Source organism: Mustela nivalis, assembly GCF_964662115.1.
Source record: "Mustela nivalis genome assembly, chromosome: 9".
Lineage (NCBI taxonomy): Eukaryota > Metazoa > Chordata > Mammalia > Carnivora > Mustelidae > Mustela > Mustela nivalis.
In genome coordinates, this window is record NC_139028.1 from 75157041 (window position 1) to 75172610 (window position 15570).

At 48.7% G+C, this 15570-nt stretch overlaps 1 protein-coding gene and 1 pseudogene across 2 annotated transcripts in view; both read left to right on the forward strand.

Moving 5' to 3' along the window:
• Positions 1–15570, forward strand: part of LOC309840766 (small integral membrane protein 14 pseudogene) — a 433613-nt pseudogene that overhangs the window by 275022 nt on the left and 143021 nt on the right. The window lies entirely within an intron of this gene.
• SPON1 (spondin 1) overlaps positions 3997–15570 on the forward strand; it is a 256476-nt gene continuing 244902 nt past the window's right edge. The window contains exon 1 of the mRNA XM_082683143.1: positions 3997–4458. Coding sequence (XP_082539269.1) covers positions 4221–4458 — 238 coding nt within the window. The 5' untranslated portion in view covers positions 3997–4220. The remainder of the gene's footprint in view (positions 4459–15570) is intronic.

Consider the following 15570-nt stretch of genomic DNA (forward strand, 5'->3'; position numbering starts at 1 on the left):
GCATTTCAAGTCTGAGGCAGTGGTTTCCTAAACTCTGGCTTGAATTTGTTCGAAGTGCAGATTCCATAGGTCTGGGGTAGGATTTTGGAATCTGCTTTTGAGGCAAACATCTACTGCTGGTGCTTCAGTGGACATACTCTGAAAAACACTATCTAGAAACTCCCTTTTCCCTTCTCTCTTAAAGGAAAAAAAAAAAAAAGGCTGATCTCACCTCTTACCAATCAAAGGAATTTTTTTTCCCTTTTTTGGGGGGGTCTTGGATAAGTAGGGCCCTCAGCTCTTCTTTTCTGTGACTTACTCACACACACTGATAAAGTTAATTATCTGCCCAGGCTAAATGACTTTCCCTAGCAACACCCTAGCAACTAACATCAGCTCTGCCTTAGGCTACAAAACTGGAAAGAGATTTCTTGAAGTCCAGTGTATTTTACAGCAGAACAAAACATCTGAACAGGAAATTACATAGAAAGTAAAGTGGATTCATAGCTAAGAGATGAGACTCAGACACACACGAAACAGTTCATGACAATCCACGAGAACGCAACAGTCAAAATACAAAACCTTCTCCTTTTAGGTTCTACTGAAGTCCAGAGGAGAGAATGCAGGATCTCATTCCAAGGAAGAGAGAATATAACTGGGTTGTAGGAGGGGAAGGTATTCTAGGTGACGGGAAGCTACTGGCAAAGATGTTAAGGTAGGACTGAAAGCGGGGGACACAGGGAACCCAGCTGGCGCTCTGAGAGCTTAGTCTGGGATCTATATCCAAATCATGGAGAGCATTGAAGGTCACTTGAAGAACTTGGGCTGTGAAAGACTTTTTATTCCTAGAACATGATGTGCGTGGAGAATAGGGTGTTGAACCACAGAGGCAATCCCTACCCTTACAGAGCTTAGAATCTAGTGATGGAGACAGATGTGGAATAAGTGCACAATGTAAAAATCAAACCTAAAAATGAATATGGAATTTTAAATCTTGAGAATATTAAGAGAAAATATATCCGATTCCAGGAGAGCATATAAAGAGGAGCATATAAATAGGCAATCAGGAAGGACTCCTCTGAAGAAGCAGTTTTGCACGGAGATCTGAGAGAGGCTCAGGAGTTGGCTGGGGGTGGTGGCAGGTAGGAGAGACTCAAGCGTGCGGCGTCAGGAGGAGAGAACAGCACAGGCGCACGCTCAGAGCACCTGGGAGCCCTGGTGACTGGAGCCTGCGATAGAAGGGGTGCACGGACCGAGAAGATTCCGGAGGGCATTGGAGGCCATGCTGAAGGTTCTTTCTTTCTTCTGAGAGCCCCAGAAAGCCACTGAAATGGATTTTAACCTTGGGATTAACATTCAAATCTGCATTTTAAAAAAGGATCATTTGGACTTCTGTGCAGAAGGCATATTGAAAAGGAAACAAGAGTGGACATGGGCAGCCCAATTAGGAGGCTGAGAGATGGTGACACCTGACTGGTGTGGTGGCGGAGGAGAGGGAGAGAAAATGGACAGGTTCAAGAGGTAGTTAGAAGGTGAAACTTAGTGATGGATTGGAGGTGTGGGGAGAGAACAGAGGTCTGACGTGGCAGCAGAGCTGGGTTGGGAAATCTAGCCTGGAGAGTGGCAGTTGGGCCACTTAGAGCCTGCTGTCATAGCCCAGATGACGAGGTCAGCGCTGCATAGTGGGAAGGACCCCATTCTGGTGCTCGGTGAGACCTATTTTAAATCTTGCATCTTTTCCCCTTACTAGCTGTGGCACCTAGACAAGAGAATTTATAGGTTCCTAATTTGGGAAACGAGGCAGGAGGGGAAATGGACCTCCTTCTTGACATGGTTTTCCTGTCAACGTTTAATAAAAAATTAACTCTTCCATGCCTGCCCACTCCGTCCTTGCCCAGATTCATGTTAGATTTGAATACGTTGATTTAGATGAAAAGAGCATGTTTTGGGGTTCTTGGACATGGAGTAAGATCTGTAAAGGCAGAAGCCACATTTTATGCATCCCTGTAAACTCACTGCTGTCCTCTGAGATAAAATCTCACACAGTACTTATTTTAGTTTGTAGCATATATCACAAGTATAACTTGAAAAGATTCGGTAACTATGTACTTAGTGTTTCCTTTTCTCACTGAATTGTAAGATCCATGAAGACAAGTAATAAGTCTATCTTGCGTCCTGGTGCTGAGCACATGGAGGGCCCTCAACATAAATGAATTAACGAACGAACGAATGAATGAATGAATGATTTTTTTTTTCCCTGTGGTGCCCGCTGCTCAGCACAGATTGGGCCAAATCTGCACTCAACAGAAGCGTCTGCATGACTGGGACTGTGCACTACGGAATCTAGCATCAGCTCAGCCGGTGACACAGGAGAAAATTCACTCGGGACACAGACACGAATCCGAGTGTCACCTCTATAAAGGAGGGCTGGTCAGCTGGATCAGGAGCTGCTGAAGGTCAAGGAAGGTCAGGACTGAGAAAAGAGCAGAACTGGCTTAAGTAAGGAGACACTTGCGGGTGACTTCCGAGAGGGTGCCCAGTTAACAGTCTCAGCGGGAGTCCCAGGACACAGACTGAAAAGTTAAGTGAGCCGGTGTGGATGAATGGAGATCTCCCATGCAGACAGCTCTTCCGAGCTATTTGTTAGTGACGTCAAAAGGAAAAACCTGACCAGGAAAACAGAGGAGATTGCTTTATAAATGTAGGCCCTTAAGATGTGTTGATGACCCAGGGGGAGGAAAAGGGGGTCACTAAAACTCGTGAAACCACCTGGAGAGGGTTGCTTGTGCACACTGAGGGGAGGCACGGGCCTTAAGGCATCTCCCCAGTGGGCCTGGTCTTCCCTGCTGTAGTACCCAGAACCAGCCCAGAACGACCCATGGGGATGGAGGCGGGGAGCCCTGGAGGCTAGCCCTAGTGTTTTATCTGGGTCATTTCCTGGAACTGTAGCACCGCCTAGAGGAAGGGCGTTATTAGCCTGGAGGCTTACACAGGTCCCTCCAGACCAAATAAATCGCCAAAGCCTCACAGTAGGTGAGGGGCGGGACTAAAGCTTGCTTCAGGTTTGTCTCCAGGGAAACGCTGGGAGCGATTCCTTCACCTGGGCCTTTTCCCGTCTGGCTTTCGGATTGATGCCTCAGGCTCGGTTCCTCTCTAAACATCGGTTCCTGGGGACGGAGAACCTGAACCAAACTCTAAGCCAAGAAAACACAGACTTTTCTTTGAACCTTTCGAAACTCCTTTTTAGGGCTACATGAGGACTTACCCGGGCCTTGGACACTTCTGTCTTTGGGGTCTTGGGGAGGGGGGGTTCTCTTTCCTTCATAAAACAATAGTAAACATTCTATTTTATGACTGTGTAGGTATAAGTAGAAATACATTAACGTTATATAGGATAACATTTTATTAGACCTAAATGGTTTTTTCTTCTTCTGATTTTAAAGAAAATATTTTCAGGAGTCTCCAAAAATATTTCAGGCCGTAGGCGCTGTGCCTACTGGGCGCAGCTGGGTGAGTCATTCGGCTCCTTTCTCATCCTCCAGCCTGACCTGCTCCAAAAGAGCAACGGAGTCCAACAGTCATGGCATCCGACCCTCACTTAACTGTTCATAGCGGCAGGCCTCAGTCTGCTCATCTGTAAAACGAGTGAAAGTGCGGTCCTGTTTGCTGTGCGCAGGGAGAGTGGAGAGTGGAGCAGATACCCTTCGCCAAGCACCCAGCATACTGGTAGGCGCAAAGTAGGTGTGCAACAAAAGTTAGTTTTCAGTCTTTCCCTCCCTGGAGCACTCGACCGCGCAGGGTGCAAAGCTGTAGCTGGGGTGGGGACCTCAACCTCCTTGGTGGTGGGACAGAACCCGTCGCGTCCCCGTGCCTTATGATTTCCTCGCCAGACCCTGGGAATTCGGCGTCGCAAAACAAACACCGCCGCGCCGCTAATCACCCGCTCGGAAACAAAACAGCGCTGCGCTCGGGGATCTGGGCAAGATGAGCCCGCCCTCCTCCCCCTACGCCGCCGCCCTCCCTTCCTCGCGCGGCTCGGGAGCTCAGCTCAGCTCAGCGCAGCGCGGCGCAGCTCCGCAGCCGCCAAGGCGAGACCGGCACGGTCTCCCGGTTGCCAGCGCCGGCTCCGAGCTCCCGCTCCTCGCCCGGGCTCCGCCGGGTCTCGCTTCTACGGGGACCCTCGGGCAGGCGTCGCGTGGCGAGGGCCGGCGGCAGCCGCACAAAGTTGAGCGCCCGCGAGGATGAGGCTGGCCCCAGCACTCCTGAGGCTAAGTCGGAGTCCAGCGCTGCTGGCCCTGGCGCTGCCCCTGGCCGCGGCGCTGGCCTTCTCCGACGAGACCCTGGACAAAGTGCCCAAGTCGGAGGGCTACTGCAGCCGCATCCTGCGCGCCCAGGGCACGCGGCGCGAGGGCTACACCGAGTTCAGCCTCCGCGTGGAGGGCGACCCCGACTTCTATAAGCCGGGAACCAGCTACCGAGGTAAGTGGCCCGGCGTGGTGCCGGGGGCGCGGACCCCGGCCCCCGGAAGGGCGCCGACCGCGCGGTGCCGGAGGAGGGCGCACGGTCCCCGGGCGCACGCTGCCGGCGGAGCCCAGCAGGGGCCCTCTGTCCTGGCTGCCCTCAGCCCCTGTCGCCGCGAACCCTGCGCGGCTCCGGAGCCAGCGTCCGGGGCCGTCGCGGGGGCCGCAGCCAGGCGGTGCAGCCCCAGTTTGTAAGCGCGGTCCCCGGGCGTGGGCTGCAGCCGAGCTAGGCGCCACGCCGGCCTGGCTGGGAGGCAACCTGGCTTCCCCCCTCCCTCCCGCCCCCTAGCCCGCTCCGGGAGAGCAGTGGAAACCCGTCTTCCTCCGGATCCGCCTCTGGAGTGGAGGGAACCTTGGTTTCTCTCTGTCGGGTCCCAGACCAGGTGGGGGACAGGCTTCCCTCTCTCCCATCCCTGAAGGGGAGGATACCAGCTTCTCTGAGACCAGCCCCCGGGACGGTCACTCCAGCTTCCTTGAACAGACGACTTCAGGAAAAGGGACTTCAGCTTCTCCCTTGACTGGTCCCGGGGCACGGGGAGGAGAGGAGGAAGAGTCTGAAGCTTTGGGAAGGGCCCTCGGAAAGAACTCCAAATTATTTTCCAGGCGAGGGAGAAGAGTCTGGATTTCTAGGACAGGCTCCCGATGGAATCGGCCTCCAAGGAGCGCTGTGAGGGTTCGGAATAGGAAGGGAAACCCCGTGAAGACGGAAAGGAAAGCCCAAATTCCCGAGACCTGCTCCCTGGAGGCCGGAGGATCCTGGCTCCAGCCACCCCGAGGTTCTGCTGCTGGGGGGATGTCGCGCCTACACTCCTCCGCCAAGCGCGGGCTTTCAGGGGCGCGGGGAGGGGATGTCCAGGCAGGTGAGCGCCTCCTGGGCAGGAGAGCCGCTCGAACCGCGCAGACCTAAAGCCCCCTGACTCCATCCTCACCGCCCACCACCTCTCTCCGCAGCCCAGCATCTCCCCTAGACATCTTTTACCCGCGCAGCAGCCGCCGTTCTCCTGTTGGGTGACAGGACCTGGGGCAGGGAAGGAAGGCTGCCCGGTTTCGCGTGGGGCCCCGCGGGCGGGGAGTGACGGGCTGCTTGTCCCCCGCGCCCCTCGCCTCTTCGTAAGGCCGCCCTGGCGCCTCGCGGGTAAGAGCGGGTCTTGGGGGCAGCTGGTGGGCTCCAGGCCGCTGCCCTTGCATCCCCGCCTTCCGGGTTCCCAGAGCTCTGCGGCAGGAAGCGGTGGAGAGCCCTGGAGAAAGTTTGGGCCACTGTCAGCGGGCGCACCCGCCGCACAGGCCACCGTAAGCAGCCGCTACCCTTCTCTGAACGCTCCTCCCGGTTCCCCCGATCATGTCCCCGGGATCGTGTCCCAGACTTTGTCCACCTGGAGCTTCCCAGAGCGGCGTCCGGGCGCCCCCCGCACACAGCAGCGATCAGCGCCTGGCGAGCCCCTCTGACCCCCGCGCACAGGCCAGCGGGACCCTCGGTACTGCGCGCAGAAGGAGCCCCCGGCCCAACCCGGGGAGGGAACCCGCGGGATAGCGGGGCTTGCGGGTGCGGCCTCAGCCTTTCCGAGGAGCTGGGAGACAGCCAGTCCTCTCCGTGGACCAGAGGGAGGCGGGAGTACTCCCCTTGGCCTCTTGAGGCCTCACCAAAAACCCAGGACCTGGTTTCCCTGGGGAACCCGCCCAAGCTCCACGTGGCAGGGAAAGAGGCAGCTTTGGAGTCAGACGGACTCGGCTTTAGTAGCTGTGTGACCTTGCGCAAGTCCTTTAATTTCTCTGAACTGATTTCCCAGCAGTGGAACTAGCTATTTACCCAACCGCTCTGGTGGTTGTAAGGAGTAAATGAGATGACAGAGTTGGGTCGCCCGAGGTGCCCAGGACATGTTTGCTTGAGTTGGATTAAACCTTTTTGGTTTAATAACAGAGGGATGTGCCTAGTCAGATCTGATTTGGGTGTGTGTGTATGTAACTAAAAGTAGGTGTTCTCAGCACTGCTTAGTCCAATCTACAAAGGAATGGTGGCTATCTGGGTCCTCATGAATTAATGGAATGAATGAATGAGTGATTTTTTCGTATTAGCCCAAGACTGTTCTTAGTATAAGCCCAAGAGGATATTTTTAGGTGATTTAGGCAAGTCGAGGGGCCCATGCCCCTGTCCTACCAGGCATTTCTTTCCACACAAATCCTCCCTGTTGGGCTGAGCATGGGCGGCTGGTACCCTAACCTTGGGGAGTAGAGGCCCCTGGTAGTCTCATGATTGGCAGAATCTCCATGACCTGGAGGTGAGAACCCGGACTGGGTGTGGGGGGCACCAGACTTCCGCCAATAGGTTTTTCCAGCCTAAACATTAGCCTTTTGGACTGTGACTCCTCACTAGGGCTATTGGCCTGCAGTCTCCTTTTCTCCCTTCTGGTGCCTGAGGGATCTTGAAAGGAAGATGTTGCAGGAACCATGCTGGGGCCTTCTGAGCAAATACCCTGAGATTAGCAAACCTGATTCCGCCACTCAAAGTTAGGAGGAAAAGGGCGCTCGCCTAGTTAGTTTGTGACATTTTCTGTTGGCTTATACTTTCTTAGAATAATTATGTTAAAAGTAAATCGAATGCATTCTGTTCAGGGTATTGACTCAGGGCCGTGGGAGTTAACATTCCTCTGGTGTTCTGGTTGCTTTTTTACTTTTTCTTGAGTTAGAGCCCCTCACAAGCCTTGGAATCAATGGCTTGTTTTCCTGCCTGAAATCTTTGTCTCCAGAATTCCTGTTCATCCCTGAATAGCTTCTGCTCTCCATGCCCCCCATCCAGGATCTGCTTTAGGTATTCTACACTGGATTAAAATGGGCACTGTGTTTAAAAAATATATATATATATATATATATATATATATATATATATAATGTATATATATATATAGAGAGAGAGAGAGAGAGAGATGACATGGGATTTCTTCTCAACAGCCAGGATCCAATGGAGATTATTATTCAGGCTTTTCTAAGTTGTTAGTACTATATTGACTTCCTTCTCTCTCCCACCACTTCTCTCTACTCTCCCTCCCTCTTCCCCCTATCCCCCCTCCCTTGGCAATAACTGTGCTTTAGAAAGCTCTGAAAGGCCTGCTCTGTTTCTGACCATGGCCTCCTTTGACAAGGAGATTACAGTGATTAAAAATAACAAGTTGAGGATCCTCAAGGGGCTTCCCATATAGGAGGACAATTTGCAGGACCAGCCATTCCCAGATCACAATTTCAAGCCAAATAGAAGAAAATCAGCTGAAATGTTCAAGAATTGATTGAAAATAAAAGAGGCTCTTTTGTCTAACGAAAGGTCTGTTTATGAGGAAAATAAAGCCAGACCCTGGCTAATGAGAGTGGCTTTTCCTAGATGCTCTTTAAAGGGAAATTTCAAGGAACTTGATGGGAAAAGAATGTCCAGTTGCGGTTTCAAAAGCTTGTCCAACTTCAAGCACAATTGCGGGATTTATTCTAAACAGGGAGGTCTGGAGACCTCCAAAGCTGCCTGGCTTTCTCTTTCTTTATCCCACCCTGGGGCACACAATGCCATAGGAGTGGGTGTCCCGGAGAGCCCCATCTCAGTCTGGTAGAAAGAGCTTAGGCTTTGATGTTAACTGGGTCTGTTTCAACTTCTGCTCAGTCATATATTTACTGTGTGACCTCAGGCAGGCCACTTCACCTCTCTGAGCCATAATTTCTCCAGCTGTAAAATGAGAGAGCTCCCCCACTCCTTACAGCATCGCTGGGAGAGTCAGACATAATCTTTTTGTGGTGGTGGGGGGAAGCTGTCATAGAGTAAGTGCTCAAAAAAATATATATAATAAGATGATTATTTTGGAAATAGAAAAATACTTGGTGGAGACACTGGATGAGACATTGTGTAAGTACTTCCTACTCATCTGACTTATTCTTTCCATTACTTTGAGGTAATTTATTGTTATTCTTATTTTACAGATGTGATGACCAACTCTCAGAGAGGTTTAGTAACTTGCCCATGATCACACAGCTAATAATCAGTAGAGTCAGGATACAAACTAAGGGATGTTTGACTCCTAAACATATGTTCTTAACCAGCCTTCTATATTGACACAGTAAAATGAAGGGGGAATAAAATGAATTCACTCTAGCTACCCTCAGGCTTCTGGATGGTGAGTCTTCATTGAAGGGAAGGAGCAACATTTCAAGATAATAACTGACATATCTTGGGATACAAAGTATAAAGTGATGGCTCCTTATTTACATTTGCTTTTTTTCTTTCTATAGACTTCAGGATTGCATTTCCTCATAAACCAGAGAATTAATTTAGGAACATGAACAACCTTGTCAATCTATAAGCCAAGTCCTTTTGTTTGTGGGGAACCAGAAACAAATTGGATAGGGAAAAACCCTAATTTGATGGTTGGTTTATTTTTACATGCAGATGTATACCACCATGCCTACCAAATGATGTATTTGGAAAGTACATATGGAGAATCTGAGAAATTTAAACTGGATAAGGACTTTTAAGTAAACTATTTCTGCTCTAGTGGGGTTTTTAAAAATTAAGTACTGCTGATGAAATTGTAATTCCCTGTAAGTCGCCCCCCCTCTCCTTTTTTCTGCTACCATCCCCCTCTTTTTTAATCACGTTACTTAATTTTTTAAACTTCCCCCCCTTTAATAACTATTTAGTTCAGATTGATAAAAATTAAGAGTTTCATGAAATGCAAAAAAAAAAAATTAAAACTTAACCAAAAATGAACGCATATCAAATAGACATTTGTCAAGGTTAGAACTTGGGTACTCCCGGGATGCCTGGGTGGCTCAGTTGGTTAAGCAGCTGCCTTCGGCTCAGGTCATGGTCCCAGCGTCCTGGGATCGAGTCCCACATCGGGCTCCTTGCTCCGCAGGGAGCCTGCTTCTCCCTCTGACTCTGCCTTCCACTCTGCCTATGCTCGCTCTCGCTCGCTCACTCTCTGACAAAAAAATAAATAAAATCTTTAAAAAAAAAAAAAAAGAACTTGGGTACTCCCCACGCACGGTGAAGTTGTCATTCCATTGCTGCCGACTGACTCAGCTGGAACAATAGGGTATAACTGCCGATATGTCCACCAACATGGGCTAACATAGCAAGAACTTTTCACCATTCCTCTCCATTTGCTTGTTACACAGAGTGTCAGATGTAGGTCAATATTAATTTTTGTGGGGGAGGAAAACCCCTTACCAAGTTATATTAGTTGAGATACAGGTTAAGCTCGTGTTCCAAAGAGACCCCAAAAATACAGTGTTTTAAATAAGAGGTAAATGGGAAGTCTCAGATGATGGACAGCTTTGCTCCACAGGGTCAGCCAGGAGACCAGATTCCTTCTGTTGTGTGGCTCGGCCAAACCCCTAGCACTCTGCTGTCCCATAGGTGGCCACGAGTGACAGCACCTGAAATGTAGCTAGTCCACATTGAGATGTGCTGTGTCAAGTACATACTGGTTGTTGAAAAATTAGGATGAAAGAAAAATAAACTTCTCCAATAGCTTTTTATGTTGATTACGTATTGAGGTGATAATTATATATATTAGGTTAAACAAAACATAGGGCTAAGATTAATTTTACTTGTTTTACACTTACATCTACCAGATACTTGTTAACAAATACAGTGAATTTCACCTGCCTTGAGCTTATTGCTGCTGGTTACAGTCATGTCACTACCAACACATCTGGGTTCTGGTCAGCTGGCAGCTTTCTTTTGCATCACGTGACCCAGAATGGTGCCCAGCACTTCCAAACGCACTCTACTGCTAAGAATTTAGTGACTTCGCCACATCTAGCTGCAAGGGAGCCTGGGAAATAGAACATTTAGCTGGGCAGCCAAATGCCTAGCCAAAACATGGGGAAAGGACTCGTTGTTTTCCAAAAGGATGAAGGTGAAAATGGATTTAAAGGCACAATTAGCTATCTCTGCCACATGTTTTAAGGCACAGTCGTATAAAAACACAGTATTTTAAGGCCTCTCACCCAGTGAAAGGTATCTAGACGGTCTTCTCAACAGCATGTGAGGTTGATATACTTGCTAAATGAGTCCATAGGGAAAGGAGAGTTCCTGTGTGTGGGGGGGAGGAGTATTGGTAAGCTTCATAATTAGAAGAAAAAGGTATGTCAGACTGGCCTGTTCTGTCTCACCTTCTCCCTCAGTAAAGGAGGAAGCTATAAGGAAAGAAAGGAATGACGGCGGAAGTGGATAAAATAAGACAACGAGAGAGAGAAGAAGGAGGAGGAGGAAAAAAAAGAAAGGGAGGAGGAGGAGGAGAAGGGAAAATAAACTAAAAGAGAAAAAAACAAAAGCTCCCTGGGGTATATATTCAGAATGAAAATGAAAGACAATTTGAGGAGACAGGCGACCCAGGGTTAGGTTCAAGAGGCACTATGGAAAGCAAAGATCCCATAAGTCAAAATTATTCCTTAAAAATCCTTTCAAATTGTACATAAACTACACAGGTACTAGACTGAAGGTAGCCTTACTTGTGTCCCCTTCCAGACAGTTCTGTTAGTGGGGAATGGAAGCAAACCAACATTTTGCAGAGGTCCAGCGCTGCTAATTGTCCTTCCAGCACTGGAAGGGACCAGTGCTCCCCCAACTGAGTAACAGGTAAAACAAACGGTTTGCTTGTCCCCAACCACTGACGTGACAGGTACAAAATACTCACTGTGATGGGTGAGGGGGTGGGAGTCTCCTCTCATGCACACTCAAGCACGTGTGTGCATTGAATGGAGTGGCAAGTGGCCCAATTTAGCAAAGGTGTTCTTTCTTCTATCTTCTTCTGACAGCGTACAGTTGTGTATGTGATGACGTCGTAAATGTCTACAGTATCAGGGAGCTTATCATGTCATAGAATGCTTTCCGCATGGCTGGCCAGCTCTTGCTGGTATACATTTCCCACTTTTATAGAGTGTCTTGGCTGGGCTAGAGTTGGGGCTAGGCTGGGAAGGGTAAGGAGTTAGGTGACATCACGAGATGTCTTTGGGAGCTCTACATAGTCAAGGCTTCTAACTTTCACAGAATATTCAAAACTTCCATGAAAAGTTCTGGAAAAGTCAGACACATCTATGGGATTAGCTGAGGCCCGGAAGACACATGGGAAATAACTTGAACCCTATCTACAGTTGTTGCTCAGGTATTTGCAGATATGCATCCCTGGACTTCAGGGGTGGGGGATAGGAGTGTGGGTGGATGGGCAGAGTCAGAGCAGGTCATAAAAACTGGGTGGTGATTCTAGGTGCTATAGGAAGCTCTTATGATCCTCCTCCTGTCCTCTCCTCCTCCTTCTCTCTTTCTCCTTCTCTTCAGCCTTCTTCATTTCCTTTCTTTCCTTTTCTTTCTTCCCACAGCTGCAACACTACCCTTTGAATTTTACAGACACACCAAGCTCATTCCCACCCCAGGGCCTTTGTACATACACTTCCCCATGATGAGAATGGTCATGCCCACATCTTCGTGTGGCTTGCCCCTCATCTTTTAAGTTCAACTCAGATTTTATCCCTTTAATGAGGCTTCTCTGACCACCTGTTTATGTTCCCCATTACATTTGCCTGATTTTGTTTTCATCATAGCCCTTAATCACTCTCTGAAATTATCTTGTGTATCATCTACCTCCTCATGCTGGAATAGACGCTTTATGAGAACAAGGACTGTGTCTTTCTTATTTGCCATTTCTAGCACCCAGAACAATCTATGGACATAACAGGCACTAAATCATCATTCTTGGGGGAAAAAAAAACCAACAATGAAGAATGCTCGTGTGAGATCTCTCTCTAAGAGACTTAGATATGAGAAAGAGAAAGAAGAGAAAGTGTTTGTCAGCCAGAGAAGTGAGACCAGAGACGGGGATCAACAGCAAGGAGGGAGCTCCAGGTGGTGGGGGCAGAGAGAAAGGATGCCCGGGGCCCTGGGGGCACTGCCTGGGGGGTGGCGCGGTGAGGACAGGCAGATGGCTGGGTCCCAGGTGAAGACTGTTGGAAAGCCAGGTCAGGGATGGTTCAGAGGTGAAGAGCTGAAGGACAGCAAGCAAAAGAGCAAAGGGAAAGGGCTCCAGGTTCAGACACTGGCTCTGATTGAACGAAAAAGGGGGCAGAGAGGACTCTTGACCCATCACACCTAGACACCAATTATCAAGTGACTTTCCCTGGAATTACCACTTGGTGGGATTATTTGTGTGGTTTCCAAACCTAGCTATGCATCAGAATCACTTGGAAAAGTAAACAAACAAACCATAGCTTTCCGGACCCACCCCAGACAAAGGGCTGGGTTCCAGAAATCTATTATCTGCCTTTTTCTTTTTTTTTTTTTTTGGTAATGGAGAGGGAGGGAGAAGCAGAGGGAGAGGGAGAGGGAGAAAGAGAATCCTAAGCAGGCTCCACGCCCTGTGGAGCTCGATGTGAGGCTCGATATCACGACCCTGAGATCATGACCTGAGTTGAAATCGAGAGTAGATGCTTACCCAACTGAGCCACGCAGGCGTGCTCCCCCCAACCTTTTTTTAAATTTTAAAACAAGATGGGGAGAGACAAATAGAGGGTGACCAAAAGGTAGTCACTTTTCTATGAGCATGCTTCCCCACCACAGCCTCTCCCAGCCCCACCACAGCCTCCCGTGCTCTATGTAGGTGAATACGGCTCACATCACTGCCCTTTCCTGTTACAGTGAGTGGCCAGTAGAATGTCTTCAAAGCTAACATGATAGCAGCCTTTCCCTGCCTTGGCCATGGAATGGTGGGGAGAGAAGAATCGAGAGCTTCCTTTAGGTTGACAACATTCCCAAACTGGCAGAGCCTGAGGCACAGCTGGGCTGATTGTACTTTCCTCTTGCCAACATTTCCCTTCCGTGTAACTTCCGCTCATGGGTCCAAGTTTGGTTGTCCGGAGATGAGCAAACAAGGTCTCCCCCTTGGCCACATGTCAGCCCTTGAGGTGTTTGTGGAGAAATACCAACTCCAGCGTCTCTTCTCACTCCAATGCCCCCCCTTTCTTCAGCCATTCTTTCTAGGGTGCTGTTTCTCATCCCCTTGCACTTTGTACTCCAGATGTGCCCTGATAGGGATGGAACATGAGGAAGGATTATCTTCCTTGTCCCGAACACTGTGTTTGTGTTAAGCCGGGTCTGGCGTTGGCTGCTTTGGCAGCTGTGCTGTGCTCTGGGATCGTGCTGAACTTCTTGCCAGTTAACATGCCTGTGAACTCCTGGGAAGGCGTGTATCCCTCCTCTCCCTGTACTGGTGTGACTGGTTCTTGAATCTAAAATTTGACACGATTCCTCCTGACTTGGTCTTAGCCTTCCTCAGACTTAATCCAGCACGTTTGGGCCCCTCCCTATAGCTGTCAACCACTCATGAATCTGGATTCTGTCACTGAGGAATCGAGCCACATAATCTAATTTTGGATTATCTACAATTTTGATAAGCAGTCTTAGAAATCTCTAGCAAAGCTGATAAGAATAGTTGAGCAGGTCAGGCCTCCTTTGACTTTCCTTGAGTTTTTCCCTAAAGTTGACATCTAGTTAATAGTTGTATTTTTTTTAAGATTTTTTAAAAAATTTATTTATTTGCAGGCAGGAGGCAGGCAGAGAGAGGGAGAAGCAGGCCCCCTGCTGAGCAGAGAGCCCGATGTGGGACTCAATCACAGGACTCTGGGATCATGACCTGAGCCGAAGGCAGAGGCTTTAACCCACTGAGCCACCCAGGCGCCCCAACATCTAGTTAATAGTTTTTTTGAAGTCAGCTGATTTGCTCTCATCTCAGTGACCTTTAAGTACCAACTGCCACCTTCCTGGTCAACCACCTCGGTTTAGCCACAAATACTGTTCCCCCAGACTGCTAAGGAATCATACAGTCTAGGCAGAATTACTTTCTTTCTTTGTTTCAAAATTAGTGGAGGCTCTTTCCATGCAACATGTCAGGAACAAAGTTAACCTAAGTAAAGCAAAAAGAGAATTATTGAGTCTCATATTTGGAAAGTCTAGGGGTGGATCTGGCTTCAGGTATAAATGGATCTAGGAACCCAAAAAGGTTCTCTCCTCCCTCTCTGCTTTCCACACCTTTGTTCTACCTTGTCTGTCTCACTCCTCCTATCCTTTATCTCTTGGCTGTGTTTCTGTGAGTTGTCCTCATTTTTCTTACTACAGATAAACTTTCTCCAAATAACAAGGAGGAGAGCCGCCAAGAACCTTGAATGAAAAGCCTTTCAGTTAGTTCTGTAACTAAAAGAAAGGCCCTTGTCCCTTTAACTATAAACTGGAAAATCTCAAGGAAGGATTCTGATTGGTCCATCTTGGATCATAGACCCAGGTGACTGGGATGTGGAGAGAGATTAAATTTGGGTCATAGTCACTTCTGTGATGTTATGTTTCGGGAGGGAGATCATCTAAGCCCTAAAGATCGTCCAAATAGGGGAAGAAGTGAGGCTCCTGGGCAGTGTGCAGCCTTGGCGCTACCTGCCCTCACTCATGTTCCCAGCCACACTCTCTTGGCTGACATATTTCCAGGTCCCCAGGAGCTTCCTTCCCACCCATCCTGCTTCCTGTCCATGCAATGGTCAGTTCAAAACTCATTCATCTGGCTCCCAACTGTCCCATGAAGTGGGAGCACATAGGGGAAAGAATGAGCTTCTCTTGAGCTGTTGCAATGTGCATCATACACATTCCCTCTTTTCATCCTTACAACAAACCCATTAGATGAGAATGATGATCCCTATTTTATGGATGAGAATGATTTATTTTTAAGACAGCTGATCACTTTAACATTTATGTATACTCACTATTACAAATAGTAATTCATTGTCATAATAATAATATGAGATAAATACTATTACTGCCATTTTAGAGGAGATTAGAAACTGCGACCATGAGAGGTGAAGTCACTTGCCCAAGGTTGCACATAGGAAATGGGGTCGGGGGGACTCAAATCCAGACTTATTAGTTACATCCATTATAGAAAAGCAGTTTTCGATTTTTAGATATGTGTGCTATTTCATTTGGAATGGGAGGTGTTTCATCTCTGGCTGGGGATGCTGGATCACTGGCTAAAGAAGACCATCCAGGGGAGGAGGG